At 48.9% G+C, this 21,488-nt stretch overlaps 1 protein-coding gene across 6 annotated transcripts in view; it reads left to right on the forward strand.

Annotated features, from left to right (window-relative positions):
- DNAH10 (dynein axonemal heavy chain 10) overlaps positions 1-21,488 on the forward strand; it is a 152,442-nt gene that overhangs the window by 118,466 nt on the left and 12,488 nt on the right. For 5 of the 6 annotated variants that reach the window (XM_007189638.2, XM_057527371.1, XM_057527373.1 and 2 more), the window contains 11 exons: positions 1,834-2,031; positions 2,574-2,735; positions 5,289-5,463; positions 10,997-11,178; positions 13,231-13,367; positions 14,424-14,641; positions 15,589-15,810; positions 15,989-16,136; positions 17,978-18,257; positions 19,251-19,480; positions 20,227-20,500. In XM_007189638.2, coding sequence (XP_007189700.2) covers positions 1,834-2,031; positions 2,574-2,735; positions 5,289-5,463; positions 10,997-11,178; positions 13,231-13,367; positions 14,424-14,641; positions 15,589-15,810; positions 15,989-16,136; positions 17,978-18,257; positions 19,251-19,480; positions 20,227-20,500 — 2,226 coding nt within the window. The remainder of the gene's footprint in view (positions 1-1,833; positions 2,032-2,573; positions 2,736-5,288; positions 5,464-10,996; positions 11,179-13,230; positions 13,368-14,423; positions 14,642-15,588; positions 15,811-15,988; positions 16,137-17,977; positions 18,258-19,250; positions 19,481-20,226; positions 20,501-21,488) is intronic. The other variant, XR_009005127.1, reaches the window with a different exon arrangement.

Raw genomic sequence — 21,488 nt, forward strand, 5'->3', positions numbered from 1 at the left:
TGAAGGACCTTTCGGTAAACTGATTATCCATCAGGGCTGATTTTGCTCTACAGTTTCCAAGCCCTGAGGCCTTGATTATTAATTTTAATCTTCAAAATAAGAAAGCAAGTCAATTTATCCTCAGGGAAAAACTTTTTATCTGGACCTAACTTGAGCAGATTTATGACACTGGGTGACCTTGTAAATAGCATCAGCCTTATAAATATGTATTCAATAAATAAATAACTAGTCCCACTTGATAGGCAGATTGCAGTCTTTTGGGGAAGGGGGCTAAGAGATTGACTCTTTCCTGATGATATAACTCAGGGATCAGCAAACTTTTTCTGTAAATGACCAGATGATAAACATTTTCAGCTTTGCAGGTCATATGGTCTCTGTTGCAACTACTCAATTCCACCATCGCATCAGGAAGGCAGCCCTAGACAATATGTAAATGAACGGGCATGGCTGTGTGCCAATAAAACTTTATTTACAAAAACAGGTGGTAGGCCGGATTTGTCCTGCAGGCTGTAGGTTGCCAATCCTGACATAGATGTGCCTTAGCTTTCATAGGCTTGTTAGCCACCTCCGTGCATTAGCACTTAGCTTTGCTTTCAGTATTCAGTGATTCAGTATCATAAATAATGCTGCATGGAGTTTGCTCAGAATTTTTTTCCTTAGGTTATATCCCTGGAATTGGGATGACTGTACCCATAAGTATGGACATTTGTGAGGCAAAGCTTTTCATGCATGCTGTTAAATTGGCCCATGGCTGTGGTTTGCTAATCCCTGGTATAATTCAAGATCAAATATGCAGAATCTGGATGAATGCATGCTTTTGGTCATACTTCCTTCATTTTCTGCTTTGAGGTGAAAGTATTTTGCAATCTGTGAGATAATCCAAGTGATGTGGTTTTGGCACCGGGAGTGATTATTAATTCTTTCATCAGACTTACAGGAAGACCTACCTTGTGCCCAATATGTGCTGGGTACAGGGGATATAGCAGGGGCACTGAGCAAATTTCTCTCCTGGAATCTCAAGCCCCTCCTACCACACTGTCTTAGCCTTCCTACCAGTAGGGACAGAGAATTGGCTTTCTGTGTTCTTAGAGAAATTGCCAGAGTGTGGATCAGTATTGTGGTCCAGAAAAGCCACTGACAAGTGATAACTGCTCTTTTCTATTAAAACATTTTTATATCGTATTTTATTGTGGTAAAATGTATATAATATAAAATTTGCCATTTTAACAATTTTTAACCATTTTAAGTGTGCTCGGTTACACTAATTACATTCACAATGTTGTGCAACTGCTACCACCATCCATCTCCAGAACCTTTTTCATCTTTAAAACTGGAACTCTGTCCCCACTGAACACTCACTGCTTGTCCTCCCAGACCTGCCCCCAACCCCTGGTAACCTCCAATATACTTTCTGTCTCTACGAATTTGCCAAATCTGGATATTTCATGTAAGTCAAATCATGAAACATTTGTCCTTTTGTGTATAGCTTCTTTTACTTAGCGTGTTTTCCAGGTTTATTCATGTTGTGGCGTGTGTCAGAATTTCCTTCTTGTTTAAGGCTGAATAATATTCCATTTATGGACAGAACATATTTTGTTTATCCATCCATCTGTTGATGGGCACTTGGATATGGTTCCCACTTTTGGCTACTGTGAATAGTGCTGCTATGAACATGGGCGTCCAAGAATCTCCTTGTGTCCATTTTTCAGTTCTTTTGGGTACAAACTTAGGAGTGGAATGGTTGGGTCACATGGGAATTCCATGTTTAACTTTTTGAGGAACTGCTCCTTTCCTTTCTTTATGAGCCACCCTTTTCCATTCCTTCCTCTTCAGGGACTAATCCACTGATCCCAGTAGAAAATATGGAAGATCTGGTAGAACATGTTGTTTTGGTCCACGAATCCGTGGGTGAATTCAGTAAACAATTTCTACAGAAACTGAGGCGCAGCAACTATGTAACTCCCAAGAACTACCTGGATTTTATTAACACGTATTTGAAATTACTGGATGAGAAAACTCAGTATAATATAGGTAAGACTCGGGAATGGGACGGTTAACAGGAATTGTTATTACTTATGAATAAAGATCCAACTGCTGATCTTTTCCTTAATCAGACGTTTCTTAGCAAGATTGGGCATACTCAGGATTGAGGCAAAGCAAAGCACATTTTGGATTTTGCATTTCAGAGTGATTCGTCTGTGTGGGCAGGACCCTGGCATGCTTTTGTTTTTGTTTTTCTGTGCTGGGCCATGCACTTTTTTAGCCCTAAATTTTCATTGCATTAGAGATACTATTTGATGAGAGCAACGTGCTCTGTTGGAAAATGTTTTTTTAAAATGCTCTGGCTCTGGTTGTTGGCCAAACAAATGGTTATTTTCAGAAATACATTCATTTTGGAAGATGCCATCCCCACACGGCAATGGAGGTACTGATAGATGCTTGACATCTCATGAAAATGATTTTTTTTTTTTTTTCCGGTGAGCCCAACGTAGACGAATTGCACTGGAACGCTTGTCTGGGTGTGTTGGGAACAGCGCCCCCAGAGGGTGAATACCTGTGTTCCCTTTCCTCAGCTCAGTGCAAGCGTCTGGAGGGGGGGCTGGACAAGCTGAAGGAGGCCACCGTCCAGCTGGACGAGCTGAACCAGAAGCTTGCCGAGCAGAAGATCGCGCTGGCGGAGAAGTCGGCTGCCTGCGAGGCCCTGCTGGAGGAGATCGCCACCAACACGGCCACAGGTGAGTGCGGGTCCAACTCTGGGGGTCGGGACACCCCACGCCCCACCCCGCCAAAAAAACCCCAAAACAGGACAGGGCTCCACTGGGGGACATCCCTGGGAAGCCACTTGTAGGAACTGGCATCTTTTTTTTTTTTTTTAACATCTTTATTGGAGTATAATTGCTTTACAATGGTGTGTTGGTTTCTGCTGTATAACAAAGTGAGTCAGCTATATGCATACATATATCCCCATATCCCCTCCCTCTTGTGTCTCCCTTCCACCCTCCCTATCCTACCCCTCTAGGTGGTCACAAAGCACCGAGCTGATCTCCCTGTGGTATGAGGCTGCTTCCCACTAGCTATCTGTTTTACGTTTGGTAGTGTATATATGTCCATGCCACTCTCTCACCCTGTCACATCTTACCCTTCCCCCTCCCCATATCCTCAAGTCCATTCTCTAGTAGGTCTGTGTCTTTATTCCCGTCTTGGAACTGGCATCTTTTGACCCTCCCATTGCTATTTTTTTCTGAGTTGGCGTCAAGCCCCCTATAATAGGCACTAAGACGTTACCATAGGCAGGACCCACAGCTGGTAGCTTGACGATTTGCCAGGATGAGGAAGAGTCATCTCTTTACCCTCAATGAGCTAGTGAACTGGGTCGGTTTAAATGACCTTGGCCTGAGCATCATTCACTTGGGACTTTCTTGGTTCTAATGTGAACCTGTTTCCGGGTTCTTTCTTGGGCCCCTCACCTGATCTTCCTGGCCTGGCGGCTGCTCTTGGTCTGCTTCCCTCCTGCTCTAAGGAATTGGCTTTCTTTTTATTTATTTATTTATTTGGCTGCGCCGGGTCTTAGTTGCGGCACAGGGGATCTTTGTTGCGGCATGTGGGATTTTTTTTTAGTTGTGGCATGCGTGCAGGATCTAGTTCCCTGACCAGGGATCGAACCCAGGCCCCCGGCATTGGGAGTGCGGAGTCTTAACCACTGGAGTGCCAGGGAAGTCCTGGAACTGGCTTCCTTTACACGACTCTCACACAGGACAGCTCCGAAGCTGCAGCTCTGCCACGGCCCCTAACCCTTCTCCCTGGGTCTTGGGGCTCCCGTTCCTGTCGCCTCTCAGAATCCCGTGTTCTGATGCGTCCTCCCCAGCTCGTCCTCAGATTTCTGCAGAAGCCACTCAACCTTCCTGCCTCTGGGTATTCTCTTCCCAGCCCATGTTTGTGTCGCTTCTGCATACGACCTTGGTTCAGTTCAGTTCCAGCTATATCGTGTCAGGCCCTATCCACAGGACCCATTTTTCATTACTCTGGTCACAGCACCCCAACTTGGCTTTGGCACCCTGTCCGCTCCTGACCCGCAGTCTGGGCTGTCGGGTTGGGCTTGTTCCAGCCCTGGCTGGATCAATCAGACGTTCTTCTGGAGTCCACATTTTGAACCGGCCAACCTGAACGCTTGCTTGTTGACTTGTGAGGCTGAGTCCCGAGAGAACGCCCCATCAGGGAGAGACTGCTGAATTCAGCATACGTTTATTGAATACCTACTGTGTTCGTTTCCTAGGGCTGCCGTAACAAAGCACCACAAACTGCGTGGCTTAAAACAACAGGCGTTTATTTATTCTCTCACGGTTCTGGAGGATAGAAGTCTGAAATGAAGGTCTTGGCAGGGCCCTGCTCCTTCCAAAGGCTCTAGGGGAGGATCCTTCCTGGCCTCTCCCAGCTTCTGATGGCGGCCCGCATTCCTGGGCGTTCCTTGGCTTGTAGACGCATCCCTCCCATCTCGGCCCCTCCATTGTCACGTGACCTTTCCCCCTCTATGTCTTCACATGGCCTTCTTATAAGGACACAGTCATTGGATTTAGGACCTACCCTAACCCAGTATGACCTCATGTTAACTAATTACATCTACAGAGACTCTCTTTCCAAATAAGGTGACTTTCTGAGGTTCTGGGTGGCCATGAATTTTGAGGGGGACACTATTCAAGCCAGTACACCTACTACGAGCCAAGCTTTGTTCTAAACGCTGGGGTCACAGCCCTCGGGGAGATGCTTACGTTCTAGTGAGTGGGGCTGATCAACAAGCCAATGATCAGATGAAATTTCAGATTGTGATTACTGTCATGAAGCAAATAAACAGAGTGATGAGACTGAGAGTGACCTCAGGGGAGGATGGCTTTTGAGCTGGGCTGAATGAATGTAGGAAAAGCTGATGAAGAGCCAGAGAGATGTCAGTGAGCCAGAAAAACAGGGAGGGCAGCTCTGGTATCCTCAGCTAACACTGGCCAAGCAGGGCTGGAGGCTGTCTTGTGGGATGGAGTGGGGCGGGGGGAGGGGGACACAGGTGGGCCAGTCAAGGAGGGTCAGAGTCGCAGCAGCTGTCCCTGTGTTGGGGACCCCAGGCGCCGTGAGGACATCTGTCCCAGTGCGAACGCCCAAGGCCGCCATATTGGCCGAAGCTCATTCAGCCCCCTCCGCCCAGCGCCCACCTTTGAGGGCTGCGCTGCTTTGGCTCAGGAGTGGTGGTCCATCCTCCCCATGCCCCAGGGGCTTCGCTGACCTCCCCCTCCCCCCCATAGCGGAGGAAAAGAAGAAGCTGGTGGAGGAAAAAGCCGTGGAGATGGAGGAGCAAAACAAGGTCATCGCGGCGGAGAAGACTGAGGCTGAGACAGCCCTGGCCGAGGTCATGCCCATCCTGGAGGCCGCCAAGCTGGAGCTGCAGAAACTGGACAAGTCAGATGTGACCGAGATCAGGTAACGGCTGGCGCTCTCCCAGCGTGCTTGGCCACCAGCGTCACTCCTGACAGTGATGATGAGATAGTCGTGGTTGTTCGGCATTTCTGGGCCGGCCGCTGTGCCAGGCGCTTTCCGTGGTGGGGGTTGTTACCGTCTTCACGTGCAGACGAGGGACGCGGAGCCCAGGGAGGTGAGCTGGCTCGCCTCGGGCCTCCCAGCCAGTTGGCACCATGGCGCACTGGCCTTGAACCCCGGCCGACTCACAGGAGGAGACTGGGTTCCCGGAGGGGCTGGTGGGAGAGCTGGAGCCTTGTAAGTCAGTCCTTTTTACGGGAAGGACAGAGGAGCGTCTGCCCTAAAAGAGGCAGGGCCCTGGATGCAGGCAAGGTGTGCCGCAGGCTGAGAGCGGATGGGAGATGCCCTCATCCATTTCTAGCCAAATGATGGCCTTTCACAGGTGGGGAGAGTAGTGTTTTCTGTTTGTTTGTTTGGTTGGTTTTGGTTTTTTGCCCTACCGTGCGGCTTGTGGGATCTTAGTTCCCTGACCAGGGGTTAAACCTGGGCCCCGGCAGTGAAAGCGCTGAGCCCTAACCACTGGACCGCCAGGGAAGTCCTGGGAGAGTGGGTCTTTATTGTGGCCCCAGACATTCTGCACATCAGTCTGTAAAATGACTCCATCCCCCGCAGCCAGAGGGCCCATTTGCTGTCCAGAAGAGGGGTCTGGTGTGGCGCTTTCTCCCCTCCCCCCGCGGGGCGTGGTCCCCCCAGGGCACCGTTCGTGGATCTCGCTGGTAAGTTTAGCACCGCTAGTGAAGCCAGGAAGAAACGGTGTCCCGTCTGCACCCTCCACCACCACCCCCTGCCCCGTCATCGTGCTGCCAGGCCCCCCACGCGTGTCCCTGCATTAGGAGCCTCGGCTCTCTCCTCACTCCCCGTCTCGGCCTCATCTTCAGAAGGGGTTCCATCCTTCTGGTCCCACAGTCGGGTCTCCTGTGAGAGAGACTCCTGTCTCCAGGCTGGAAGCTGACCCTGCGTTTTGTGTTCCTGGCGGGATGGTGCTGCTTCTCTGAGCTCATCTCTTTTGCTAAGGGCCGAGCAACATCCCTTGTCCAAGGTTGTGCTCTGGCTATTGGCTCATTTGTGAAACATGTGGATTTGAACAGAACGTTCAGCCAGTTCCAGGGCAGGGGGCCCGAGTAACTCCTGGGGGGTCATCCAGAGCTGCTGCTGCTGTTAGCAAGAGGTCATGATTTCAGAGCTTTGCAGTGTGATTGCAATGAAGGTGTAAGAATGGACGTTTTAAAACTGCAGTAGCACGCGCTGGAAGTTTAGACTGAGTTGTGGGAGAGACCCTCAACATGCACATTTCCAAGGGAAACATCCAACCACTGGTTATACAGATTTGGGGCACTACTCCCAGGTCAGCAGCATAAAAACATTCTGAGAGCAGAGAGTTGGGAAGGATTTTTGAGTATTTATTTGGAAGGAGTATTTATTTAATCCAAGAGTGGATTTCCATGGGACCACATGGAGAGTTTGATATGTGTCCCCTGCAGTTAGATGGGGTGCCTGCATCACCCCCGAGAAAATGAAAGTGGCCTATGGCCCAAAAGGAGTAATTTTTTAAAATGTAATTATTGGAACAGGTAATATGTTGATGCATGGCTTTGCTTCTTACTGGCTGTGTGACCTTCGGCAAGTCGCCTAACCTCTCTGTGCTGCAGTTTCCTTGTTTGTAAAATGTGGATGATAATAATTGTCCCCATGGCATCGGGGTTGTTATGAGGATCCAGTGAGCTATTACGTAAAGAGCTCTCAGAATTGGGTTGAGCACAGAGTCAGTGCCATGTAAACATTAGCTAGGGTCATGGTTCCAACATCAGAATGATGTGCTATGAAAAGCCCCCTCTCATCTGTCCGCCATCAGCTTAGTTCCCCTCACCACACGACAGGTAACTGTTGCCATTCATTTCTTACATATCCATTCAGAGAGCTTTTGTGCATGTTCAAGGCAACCAGATATACAAGTGTCTCTTCAGTTCCCGACGTTGGACTCTAAGGGTTGTAGAACAAGGGATACTTCTGTAGCCTTTTTTCTTTCCTTTTAAAATATAATTGGTAATATACTATACATATTTTTCTGCATCTTGGTTTTTTTGCTCGAGACCTTGGAGATCTTTTGCATGTTGTTATATGAGAACTTCCTCAATATTTAAAAATAGCTCATCATAGCCCATTGGATGGCTGTACCATCATTTATTTAATCAGCCTCAATTTATGAATTTTTAGCTTATTTCCAGTCTTTTGCCTTTACAAACAGTGTGGCAAAGAATAACCCTGCCTTACTTCACTATGCACAAGTCCATTGGAAGGATACATTTTCAGAAGTGGAATTGCTGGGTTCCAAGGTGTGTGTGTTTATAACGTCTATAGCTGTTGCCTAATGCCCACCCGTAGGTATGGAACGGATTTACACTCCCACTGGCAATACATGCGAGTACCTGCTTTTTCATGGCCTTACCAACAGAGGGCGCTACTAAACACTTGGATGTTTGCTTATTTTATAGATGGAAAATGGTATTTGTGTAGTTGTAATGTGCATTTCCCTTTTGATGAGTGAGGTTGGCCTTTTTTTCATATGTGAAAGATGTGTGTAAGAGTCCTGTGTATTTCATTTTCTGTGAATTGTTTATGTGCTTTGCCCATTTATCTTTTGGATTATTGTTACTGTTGCTTTTTTTTTTTTAATCCATTTCCATGGGCTTTTTATTTAATGGGGAGACTAGCTTTTTATCCATGATGTGAGTTGCAAATAGTTTTCCCAGTTTGTCGTCAGCCATTTGACTTTATTTAGGAGGTTTTTGTGTGTGTTTGTGTTTGCCGTGTATAAATTTTTAGTTTTATGTGGTAGATTTCAGCAATATTTTATTTTGTGGCTTTCGCTATTACCTCATACTTAAAAGGCCTTGCAACTGGAAGATTGTAAAATAATTTCCCCGTGGTTTCATCCTGTACTTTTATAGTTTAATACTTTTATAGTGTTTACATTTAAATCTTTGATCTCTTTGGGATTTTTCTTTGGGTTTAATGAGTTTGGATCCAGATGACTAGAGTCTGGCTTTGTTTAGGCCGTTTGGATGTTAAGAGTGATGAGCCAGCATTTAGGTCTTGACAATTTTATAATCCTTTAATTCTTTAAATAACACTTCCTTTCTTTAATGCTCAATCCCCTTTGCAGAAATCATTAAGTGTTAAGGCAGGAAGATTAGCAGTAATGAAGATTAGCGGTGGATGTTTCTCTGGAGTATAAAAGGCTCCCTTTGTTACTGGCCTGCAATTTTACTTTTCTTCCTTTCCTTCATTCAGTATCATTGGGTGCCTACCGCCCGCCCACCCTATGCTGGCACTGGTGCTGAGAGACAATGGGCCAGGCAGGGGGTCTTCACCGCATGGAGCCGATGGTCTGGGGGAGGCACGGGTGTGCACATGGGAATCTCATGTGTACAGTAAAATTACCCAGGAGGAGGTCAGGAAGGGAGGGTCTTTGTTGCTATGACTGTGGATAATGGGGGACCTGAACTAGTCTGGGGGGTGGGTAGTCAGGGAAGATGACCCCCAGGAAGTGACATTTAAACTGAGACGTGGGATGGAGACTGGAGCGGGGCTGGAAGGGGCTTGACTCGGGGGAAAAGCAGAGACGGTCAGAGTGTCTGGGGTAGAGTGAGGGGCTGGGGAGTGGGGCTTGTGATGGGTATTCTCCTCCAGGGAAGGCAGCATGGCGTCACCTCTGTCTGTCTGTCTCTCTCTCCCTGAGTTTCTTTTCTTTTCTTTTTAAAAATTATTTATTTATTTATTTAGGCTGCGCTGGGTCTTAGTTGCGGCATGCGGGCTCTTAGCTGTGGCATGCAGGATCTAGTTCCCAGACCAAGGATCGGACCTGGGCCCCCTGCAGTGGGAGCGTGGAGTCTTACCCACTGGACCACCCGGGAAGTACCCCCCCTGAGTTTCTTTTGTGATAGAAGAAAGGAATCAAATGAAACAGAAACGCTTTCATTTCTCAGACTTGTAACCTTACTTCTTCGAACCCCTCGGTTATCTGGCACCACAACACTGTGTTCTGGATAAACGAGGTTCCTGGGCATGGTTTGTAAACTGGTAACAGAGAACTTCACTCAAAGGCTTTGGGAGCTGAAAGGTTCCGGTTCCGCTTCCCCATTTGATAGATGGGAAAGCTGAGAACCCCGGACCGTTCCTAACTTTCCGGAGGGCTCAGGACGCCACCCCGAGGCTTTTTCTGACTTGTGTCTGAAAACATCTCACTGATGATAATAATAATAATAATAATAATAATAATAATAATAATAATAATAATCCCTCCTCCTCGGATTATTCAGGGAGCAGTGGCCGGGGCCTGACCTTCATGAGCCCTGAAGGGAACCTTTTAAAAACAGTTGACAGCATCGCCTGCTTTCGTAAGCGCCTAACGCCGCATAATTGAACCTTTCCCTGGTGACTCAGGACCATTACTTTAATCGTCGGGCTTTGTGCTGGAGTCATTGCCCTGGCTCGTCCCTAAGCTGTGTGGCTCCTCAGGCAGTGGGTGGGGGTCCCGGGGTCAGGAGGGGTCAGGAGGGGTCAGGAGGGGTCAGGAGGGGTCTGGGGGTTGCTGGGTTCAGAGCCTCCACACTGCTGGGCGGGTCAGGTTGTTCTCTCTCTGTGTCTCCCTCGGGGGCACTCTGGCCTCTCCCCAGGTTGCTCCCTGCCCTCCAGGGGCTCTTCCTTTGCCTTCCTTTCCTTTGCTTTTTCTTCATTGTTTTCCTTGTTCTTCTGTCTCCACGGCTTTTATGGCGTTTATAGACTTTGCCCGGCGCTGGTAGCCAGCCAAGCGGGCCCACTGGGTACAGTCAGTGTGCGACTCGTTCCTTCTCGGGTCTTTACGCCGATGCAGCCTTTCCGTCTCCTGATCCTTTTGGGTTTCCAGTTCTCCGGAGGGTCGAGGGTGCTGGACATCCGAGTGTTGGAGCAGCAGAGTGATGGTCTAGCTTCATCAAAGACAGAGACAAGAGCTTCCATAGCCTGAAGGATGCCAGGGTGCGGGATGGGCTATGTGGACACAGGCAGGCCATCCCAACACTTGAGCGCTGTTTCTTTACCTCGTAAGTGGAAAATAGGATGATGATGATAATGACAATAATGACAGTGGCTACCACCTAGTGTCTGAGCAGTCACCCCAGGGTGTCACTAAAAACACAGGTTCTCAGGCTCCACCCTGAGCTGCTGATTCAGGGGTGGCCCGGGTTTGCACTGAATGACACCCTGCTGTGTTCCTGGCGCCCAGTCCGATTCCAGGAGTCCGATCTGGCACATGATGGATGAGACCCAGTCCCTGCCCTTGGAGAAGCCCACCCCCAGGAGCGCAAGTCGGTGTTGGGACGTGGCTTCCGTTGTTTCCACGCAGTATCGCATCCGAGAAACGACTCACCATCTTTCCGGAACTCTCCTTCAGGCCAGGTCCTGCGTCTGATCCACGCGTGCATCCGTTTCTCCCCAGGTCATTTGCTAAGCCCCCGAAGCAGGTGCAGACGGTCTGTGAATGCATCCTCATCATGAAGGGGTACAAAGATCTCAACTGGAAAACCGCCAAAGGCATGATGTCCGACCCCAACTTCCTGAGGTCTCTGATGGAGATTGACTTTGATTCAGTTACCCAGAGCCAAGTTAAAAATATCAGAGGTGAGTGTAGACAGATGTAGGATTGTCAGCCTGGCGGCTCAGTCTCTGGGGCCAGGAGGGAGAGTGAGGAGGGGGCTTGTCGCAGGCAGACCTGCCCATCGTGGTCAAATGGTGTCGCTGTGGCGTTGCCGATGGAAGAGGCGGGATGACCGTCCCCAGAGGAAGACAGCGGCAGGGAGGGTGGTTGCTGGATAGGCAGTGGCGGTGGATGCCCGATGAACGTGTGATTCAGCAACGGGTCTGGTTTTCCCTAGTAGGATACGTGACTGTCTTACGGAGCCCACCCTGCCTCGTCTCCTGTGCATCTTGTCCGGTGGGCGTAGTGGTGCCAAGAATTGGTCTTACAGGCAGAGGACTTGAATAGACATTTCTCCAAAAAAGATACACAAATTGCCAATAAGCATATGAAAATATGCGTAACATTAGTCACTAGGAAAACGCAGATCAGACCACAATGAGGTACCGTTCAGACCCACTAGGATGGTATCATTTAAACAAAACCACACAAAACTACAAGTGAGGAGGGGAGGATATGGAGAACTTGCAACCCTCGTACAGTGTTTGTAGAAATGTAAAATGGTGTGGAAAACAGTTTGGCAGCTCCTTAGACAGTTAATCATAGAATTACCATGTGTCCCAACCACTCCACGCCTATGTATAGACCCCAAAGAAGAGAAAACAGGTATTCAAACAAAAGCTTATACACAGATGTTCCTGACAGCACTATTTACAATAGCCAAAAGGTGGAGACAACCCAAATATCTATCAATGGATGAATGGATGAACAAGAACAAACATATCCACACAATGGAATATTATTCAGTCATAAAAAGGAACAAAGTGCTGCTGTGTGCTACAGCATAGATGAACCTCAAAAGCATGATGCTAAGTGAAAGAAGCCAGGCATAAAAGGTCACATATTGTAATTCCATTTATATGAAATATCCGTAGGTAAATAGGTAAATCCACAGGGATGAAGAGCATATTAGTGTTTGCCAGGGTTTGGGGAGGGGAAATTGGGTTGTTACTGCTTAATAGCTATGAAGTTTCCTTCTGAGATGATGAGAATGTCTTGGAACTAGATAGAGGTGAGGCCTGCAAAATCTTGTGAATCTACTAAATGCCACTTTAACATGTTTATTGTTTAACATGTTTATGTAACATGTTTAATTGCACACTTTAACGTGTTCATTTTATGTTATGTGAATTTTACCTCAATTTTTAAAAATGGGTATTCGGGGGAAAAAAAAAAGAATTGGTCTAACCTTGACTTCCCTTGTGCCTTTTGCCAGTACGAAGTCTTCTGTAGGTCCTGGAGGGTGGGTGAGGAGGGGGAGTGGTACCACCCGCCCCATCCCCCCATTTCAGTTACAGATGCCTGCGTTCCCCCCGAGCCTGATTCCTGACCTGCCCCAGAGCTTAGCTAGTGAGAATGATGTTCGTCTTTTTCAAAGGCAGTAAACGTTCCTCGTGTCACTGTTTATCATGGTGGTTTGTTCAGAACTTGACCATCAACGCATTTTTTCAGCCACTTAAAAAAAACAAAACAAAGCTAATCGAAACACAAAGGATAACAACAACTACAAAAACCCAAGGGACTCTCTTTACCCGATCGTTGGATGGGCTTCCATTTATGTGAAGTTACTCCCAGGGTGAGGGTGCAGGTGGAGGTGATGGTGCCCTGTAATGACCTATGAACCCCAGTTAGCTGCCAGCTCTGAGCCACCTTGGTGCCCAGTTGGGAGGTCCCCAATGATGCCCTGGGTCCCCGGGGGCTGCTGGGTGTCACACGGAAGTTCCTGTGTCATAGGATGTCCTGGGCGGCAGTAACATGTGCCCCTCACTCACATCTTAAACATCCACTTACACAAAATTCATTCGGGGTTGGACCCACCTGTTGTCCGTGGGAAAGCTGTCCGGATCCCGCTCACAGGCTTACCGAGGAGAAGGAACTAGTTACGCTTACTTTGTTAGTAGGCAGTTTATTTCCCATTTTATTTTCCCAAGACGAAGCTCACCGCTCATCGAAATCATTGCGTCTTTGACCTTTAGGCCTCTTGAAGACCCTCAATACCACGACTGAGGAAATGGAAGCCGTGAGCAAGGCAGGCTTGGGGATGCTGAAATTTGTGGAAGCTGTGATGGGCTACTGTGACGTTTTTAGAGAAATCAAGCCCAAGAGAGAAAAGGTATTGCCCATCTGTAAGACCTGCACACTTCTGCCAAGAGATCGTTCTGGGGTCAGAATGAATGTGTCCACAGCTTTACTGGGGAAATTCTGGCAAGGTTCTGATTTTAAACTGCATAAACATTTTTTCCCCCAGTAAATGATAACCCTGAATTATAGCTCTCATTTAGATGTAGTGTGAACTGACAGAACCAAAGTCTGAAAGATTTTTGAAGAAAAGAGGGTAAAATCACTCTCGAGCACTAAAGCAGAGTTTCTCACCCTGGGTGCTACTGACATTTTAGACTGGATCCTTCTTTTTGGGGGGGGCTGTCCTGGACACTGCGGGATGTTGAGCAACATCGCTGGCCTCTACCCACTGGATGCCGTTGTCCCTTCCCCCAAGTTTGGACAACCAGAAATGTTTCCAAACATTGTCATGTGTCCCTTGAGGGGCAAAATCGGTCCCTGTTGAGAACCACTGGGTTAAAGGAACGTGCAGAAGACACAATACAAAGAGAATTGTATGAGGTTGATTCTGTCGTTTTGAGCCACATTTTGACATTGCTTTATAAGTCAGGATTTTATCACTCAGAAAACTTAGAACCCATAGTAGGACCAATACAGTCTTCAGTGCATTCTTTTGAGTTTTTGGCTTAGAATCACAGGGTCCTCTTACTGGGACCTTAGTACACACGAAAATTAAGCCATCTGCTAACTCGGATGCAGGACGTCTTTTTTCTAATGGGATGTAGGGCTTTTGCATCAAACCATTGAAGAGGTCACTAAGAAAAGAAGCCGTGTGCCTCGCTATGACATAGGGTGGACCCAGAGGGTAGGAACAGCGTTAGAAGTGCAGGTGGAGGACTTCCCTGGTGGCCCAGTGGTTAGGACTCAGCGCTTTCACTGCCGTGGGTCCGGGTTTGATCCCTGGTCGGGGAGCTAAGATCCCACGAGCCTCGCGGCATGGCCAAAAAACACTTGCAGGTGGACAGAAGCCCAGGTGTGAGACTGACTGTCTTATCCCCACCTCACGGCCGTCCTTCTCCCCATCGTTCTGCGAACTGTCTTCACGTAGGTGGCCAGGCTGGAGCGGAATTTTTACTTGACCAAACGTGAGCTGGAGAGGATCCAGAATGAGCTGGCAGCGGTCCAGAGAGAACTGGAAGCCCTGGGGGCCAAGTACGAGGCGGCCACACTGGAGAAGCAGCAGCTGCAGGAAGAAGCCGAGATCATGGAGAGACGGCTGATCGCGGCCGACAAGCTCATCTCGGGGCTGGGGTCTGAGAATGTCAGGTCAGCCTGGGTGACGAGCCTTCCCGCTAAGCAGCTCTAGGCCAGACTTCGTGGTTTGTGAGTGCACATCCGCAGCGCAATTTCTCGCCACGTGGAGTCTTTATTCCACGCCGCATTTTGAGCTGAAAACCGTATGAAAAAGTTCTGATTTTACTATTATCATGTTTAAAGGTGGCTAATGGCCATTTTATAGATTCTTTTAAAAATAGGTATCGAGTGTTATTTACTGAGTAACTGTTAAGGGGAGGCCTGGCAGCGGTGGAGACAGGGGGAAACCAGTGCCCTAGGGCTTGGGAATGTTTGCTTCTTGATGACCTTTAACCCCAAGTCCCTTCTGGATGGGTCTGGAGGAGGAGCCCACTTCTGTCTCTGGACCCTTGTGGCTGGTTCAGTCCTGAGCTTCAATTTTCAATAGGTGGAGCTGTTTGATGCTTACGGGCAAGAGGCCCATTGGGCCATAGCTGGTCCACTGGATGTGACAATAGTTTCTTACCTGGCGCCTGTAAAAATGGTATGGAAAACACTGGAAAATATTGTTTGCTTATGGGAAACAAACAGAATTTTGTCACCAAGCAGGACTAGGGCTCGTGCTCGGCTGGGTGTGTTTTTAAGCTATTGATCAGGTGTTTGGAAACAATGCGATTACTACCTAATACGTATCTTTGAGACAAAATGCAGCCCCCAAACATTTATCGAGGCCCCTGTTAGGTGCTGGGTTCTGCCGAGCTCTGGACTTGAACAAAGCCTTTGAAAACGTTGGGTTCACTAGGCAGGGAAATGGCAAAGTGAGCTGGCGATGTCTGTCCTCTACAAGAGAAGAACATCTCAGAAAATGTTTCCTTCTGGCTAGCCCCCTCCCGGCTGTGTGTCAGGCTGGCTCTTCTAGAAGTTTCCTTCGGGTTGCGCTGGAATGTGACTGCTCACGGCAGCCCCGCCTCCCACACCAGGTGGCTGAACGATTTGGACGAGCTGATGCACCGGCGCGTGAAGTTGCTGGGCGACTGCCTGCTGTGCGCAGCCTTCCTGAGCTATGAGGGCGCCTTCACGTGGGAGTTCCGCGACGAGATGGTCAACCAGGTCTGGCAGAGCGACATCCTGGAGCGGGGGGTCCCCCTGAGCCAGCCCTTCCGACTCGAGAACTTGCTCACGGACGACGTTGAGATCAGCAGGTGAGGGCGACCCCGGGCTGGGAGGACGGGGCACAGAGCCCGGGGGGCATGCGGCTGACCCACCTGCACAGAGACGGCAGGGAGCACTGCCCGCCCAGCTCCCCTGCCTCGGAGGCTCCCCGTCGGCTCACAGCTCGGCCAGAAAAATCCCCACCTCCCCTGTTGCTGCCCCTTCCAGGTGGGGCTCCCAGGGGCTGCCCCCCGACGAGCTCTCGGTTCAGAACGGCATCCTCACCACCCGGGCCAGCCGCTTCCCCCTCTGCATCGACCCGCAGCAGCAGGCCCTCAACTGGATAAAGAGAAAAGAGGAGAAGAACAACCTGCGGGTACGGCTGCCCCCACCCCACACCCCCCACACCCCACCGCTCCACATCCTCGACCTCCTGCTGTCCTTGGGACCCATCCGGTTCTCCCCGGTGCTCCCAGGCCTCCAGCAAGGCCGAGCTGAAATGCCACCACCCTGAGGCCCCAAGCAGAGCCCTCCCCTTCCTGGCCCGCCCACCCTGTTGAGTCTTGGAGGGCGGCTTGAACCACCTCGGATTTGACTCTGCCCTTTGCCTATTCATTGCCCTGTGGGTCCCCTGAAGGCAAAGACGGTGCTGTGTTCATCTCTGCGTCCCCCCCGCAGTGCAGAGCCAAGTGGCCTTAGATGCTCGGTCACTTTCTTTTTGGAGGGCAGGGGAGGGACTTGATTGAGATGTAATTCATCTACCATACAATCCACCGGTTTGAAGAATGCAGTTCAGTGGCTTTTAGTATATTACACATCGAGTTGTGTAACAATCACCAGGATCAATTTTTATCACCCTCCTCCAAAAATGCTGTATCCTTTAGCCATCACCACCCCCAAAACTTCCATTTCCCCTCCTGCCCCCTAACCCCCAGCCTCTGACAACCACTAATATATTTTCTGTCTCTATAGATTTGCCTATTCTGGACATTAAGTATGAGTGGGATTGTACAGTATGTGGCCTTTTGTGACTGGCTTCTTTCATTTAGCATAATGTTTTCAAAATACATTTTCCCTGCTTAGGCGAATCCAACGTTTTCAAAGGCTTTGTTCAATTCCAGGGCTCAGCAGAACCCGGCATCTAACACGGGCCTCAATAAATGTTTGTGGGACACATTCTGTCTCAAAGATGTATTAAGTACAATAGTAATCACATTGTTTCCAAATGCTTAATCAACACATATTGTAGCATGTATCGGTACTTCATTCCTTTTTATGGCTAAATAATAGTCTGTTGCATGGATGCACTACAATGTGTTTACCTACATATCAGCTGATGGACATTTGGGTTGTTTCTACTTTTTGGCTGTCATGAACGGTGCTGCTGTGAACATTCATGTGCAAGTTTTTTGTGGGCATGTGTTTTTAATTTTCTTGGGTGAAGTTGCTGGGGCGCAGTTACCTTTTACTGAAATAATGAACAATTCATGATTTTCCATTTTTATCTTTTCCTTGTTTTTTCTGGTCCTTGCTTCCAGGTATGTACATGAAGGTAGGGGAAGCATCCCAAGGTCGGGCGTGGGGGAACATCCACCCCCAAAATTCACATATAACTGTAGTGGGACAGATATCATCAGTGCAGGAATATTCCTTGACGTCCCTCTTCCCTGAGCCTTCCAGAGAGTTCTGCGATTGCCAGACCTCTCCTAGCCCCAATCCTACTCCTATCCCCATCCTATCTCTTAAAGAGGGAGGGTTCAACTTACGGGGTGAGAGGCTAAGTACATCAATGTAATAAACGAGGGTGGAGAGGAAGGAAAGAGGAGGTCCCAGGGGCTGAAATAGAGGAAAAGTTTTTACAGATGTTTTGAGAAAAGAGATAAGAAAGCAGTCCTAAGGTTTGGAGAGGAGTGAATTTTTTTTTTTTTTTTTTTGTGGACTCTGTGTTTGGATCCTTTTTGAGGTCTTCTGAGAGATGTGATGAGATTCTCTCCTAATCACTTTTGGCTACTGACCTGTGCTTTTTGAACGAGAGGCTGCTCAGAGCCCGAACCTCATGGTTTATACGGGTTACATGCCCTGCTTCTCTCCCTGTTCTGTTTTCCCCTCTGCCTCCCTTCAAGGTGCTGACATGTCCCCTGCCACCTCCAAGGATTTGTTTCCCCTTGAATCTGACGAGTGAGCTGATTTTTAGCGTCTGCCTCCCCTCCCTTCCAGGTGGCTTCCTTTAATGACCCCGACTTCCTCAAGCAGCTGGAGATATCCATAAAGTACGGGACGCCTTTCCTGTTTCACGACGTGGATGAGTACATTGACCCTGTGATTGATAACGTCTTAGAAAAAAACATCAAGGTCTCCCAGGGACGGCAGTTTATCATACTGGGAGACAAGGAAGTAGACTATGATTCGAATTTCAGACTGTATCTGAACACCAAGCTGGCCAACCCCAGATACAGACCATCCGTGTTTGGGAAAGCCATGGTGATCAATTATACTGGTAAGGATGTGCAGAGCCTTAGTGCTGAATTTTAGGTGGAGACCACAATCTGAGCTCAAGGCTCTCAAGGGACGTCACTTCATTCGGTGAATCATTCTCAGAGTCACATCTTTCATAGTCAACCAATCAGTTCTTTTTGGTTTGCTTTCTGAGGCTGCACCGTGCGGCGTGCGGGATCTTAGTTCCCCGACCAGGGATCGAACCCATGCCTCCTGCATTGGGAGTTCGGAGTCTTAACCACTGGACCCCCAGGGAAGTCCCAACCCATCAGTTCTTAATGAGGAAGCAACACCAAAAGGCTTGGGGGCCTTTAGAAGGCAATGAGTTATGTGTCTTGAGATGTGCTGAGTCTGGACCACGGGGCTCAGACATTCACCCTCGGAGTGAGGTGAGACCCCTTTCTGCTGCAGCAGGTAGTTATACTGTATTTGTGTATTTAAATACACAGTATGATTTTGGATCTCCCTCTTCCTCTCAATTGAATTCGGTTAGGAATTGAATGCCACTTCCCACATTTTCTAGGGTGGTCACACGGGTTCCTAGGTAGGTTAATCAGGTTTGGGTACACGTTAGGAAGTTCCCTGGTGGTCCAGTGGTTAGGACTCCGTGCTTTCACTGCCAAGGGCCTGGGTTCGATCCCCGGTTGGGGAACTAAGATCCCATAAGCCGCGTGGCTTAAAAAAAAAAAAAAGTTTGGGTATAAACCCAGATATCTAACGAGGGTCCCCCAAGATGTGGGCGCCCTGGGTTTGATTTCAGTGCGTCTTCACACTTGCTGTCCACTACTCCAGGTAACAGCATCTCTGTTTTGTTCTGGCCCATATTTCTCACCTGGGGCTTTAGAATGGCTTTGGTGGGAGAGCGAGTCCTCGCGTTCTGGGATGCTGGGCCCGCCCTGCACTTGCCCCAGGCGCTGCTGTGTAGGGGAGACGAGTCGGTGCCCAGGCTGGCAGGGGGACGCGGTGCTGAGGGCCTCCCCTCGCCCCCCCGCAGTCACGCGGAAGGGCCTGGAGGACCAGCTGCTGAGCGTGCTGGTGGCCTGCGAGAGGCGAGAGCTCGAGGAGCAGAGGGGGCATCTCATCCAGGAGACGAGCGAGAACAAGAAGCTGCTCAAGGACTTGGAGGACTCCCTCCTCCGGGAACTGGCCGCCTCCACGGGGAACATGCTGGACAACGCGGAGCTGGTGCAGACCCTGGAGGAGACCAAATCCAAAGCCACGGAGGTACGAACCGTGCGGAAGGGTGTACCGATCCTGGCCACGGAGGCCCAGGGGCATTCCCAGGGACCCCTGTGCACCCACTCAGCCTCTCTTAATTGAGAGCGATAGAAAACCTGGCCCTACGTGGCTTAGGTCCAAAGGGAACTTACCGGCCTAGAAAACAGAAAAGTCGAGGGATGGCTTCAGGCAGGGCTGGATCCAGGACTCCAAGCATATCATCGAGGGCTCAGTTTCTCTCCATTTCTGGACCTTCTGCTGTGTTGGCTTCATTCTCTGCCTCCCTGTGGAGCCAAGCTCCCCTCCTAGTCTCAAGCTGGGTCTGGCTTCATGTCCACTGAGGTTCAAGTCCAAAGAGAAGAATGAGAATCTTTTCCTGTCACTGAAGTCACGTGCTCACCCCAAACCACTCCCATGGGCTGGGGATGCCATGTGTGGATTCGCTGGACCTCACTCACCCGATCCCCTCCTGGCCTTGGGCTTGAGCCCCACATATGAATGAAAGGAGGAAACTGTAGGTCTCTAGATCAAACTCAGGGACTGTTACTAGGAGAAGGGGGCATGGGGGCAGGGGGGGTCGAGCCACAAATATCTACCACATCTTGCAAGAGGCTGGGGGCCCTTCCTGTGAGCGCTGCATGGGTTTCTCTGCTGCCACCCTCCGCCCCCGCCCTCCGCCTTCTTACTTTCTCGCCCGTTTCGTACGTCTTCCTGGTTTCAGCTGTAAGTGGCAACGTGCGCCTCTTCTTCAGGTATCAGAGAAGCTCAAGGTGGCGGAGAAGACAGCCCTGGACATCGACAGGCTGCGGGACGGCTACCGGCCGGCCGCCCGGAGGGGCGCGATCCTGTTCTTCGTGCTGTCGGAGATGGCCCTGGTGAGCTCCATGTACCAGCACTCCCTGATCGCCTTCCTGGAGGTCTTCGGCTTGTCACTCAAGAAGTCGTTGCCTGACTCCATTCTTATGAAGCGATTAAGGAACATCATGGACACGCTGACCTTCAACATCTATAACTATGGCTGCACAGGTGAGCACCTGCTCGCACCGATTTAGGACCGATGCACTCTGTGCGCGTCTGTCTGTGTGTCCAAATTTCCTCTTCTTATAAGGACACCAGTCGGATTGCATGGGGGCCCTCCCTAACAGCCTCATTTTATTTTTTAATTTTTTTAAATTAATTTTTATTGGAGTATAATTGATTTACAATGTTGTGTTAGTTTCAGGTGTACAGCAAAGTGATTCAGTTATACATATACATACATCCACTCTTTTTTAGATTCATTACAGAGTATTGAGCAGAGATCCCTGTGCTATACAGCAGGTTCTTATCGGTTATCTATTTTATATACAGTAGTGTGTATATGTCAATCCCAATCTCCCAATTTATCCCTCCTCCTGCCCTTTCCCCCTTGGTAACCATGAGTTTATTTTCTACATCTATGACTCTATTTCTGTTTTGTAAATAGGTTCATTTGTACCAGTTTTTTTAGATTCCACATATAAGCGATATCATATGATATTTGTCTTTCTCTGTCTGACTTACTTCACTCAGTATGACAATCTCTAGGTCCATCCATGTCGCTGCAAGTGGCATGATTTCGTTCTTTTTTATGGCTGAGTAACCTAATCAACTCTTAGAGGCCCTGTCTCCAGCTCTGAGGTACTGGGTATTAAGGCTTCAACTTATGGATTTTGAGGGGGACACAGCTCAAAACTGTGTTGGGTAGGAAACAGGTTGAGGGCTATCCTATAGGGCTGACTTAAGTAACCAACCCTTCTAACACGTATAAGATAGAATTCAAATCACACATTTTGACTTACATGTTTTTTTTTCTTCTGTTAAAAAAAAACAAACAAATAAGAACTCTAGTGTTTTGCGTCTTCCTATCCATAAAGAGTGTGTTGATGGAACGGGCTTACTCTGCGATAGACATTGGCCAAATCCGTCCCACTGCCTGTTTTTGTAAATAAAGTTATATTGGCACACAGCCACACCCGTTTCTATACAGATCGTC

The sequence above is a fragment of the Balaenoptera acutorostrata genome, chromosome 13 (genome assembly GCF_949987535.1).
Source record: "Balaenoptera acutorostrata chromosome 13, mBalAcu1.1, whole genome shotgun sequence".
Lineage (NCBI taxonomy): Eukaryota > Metazoa > Chordata > Mammalia > Artiodactyla > Balaenopteridae > Balaenoptera > Balaenoptera acutorostrata.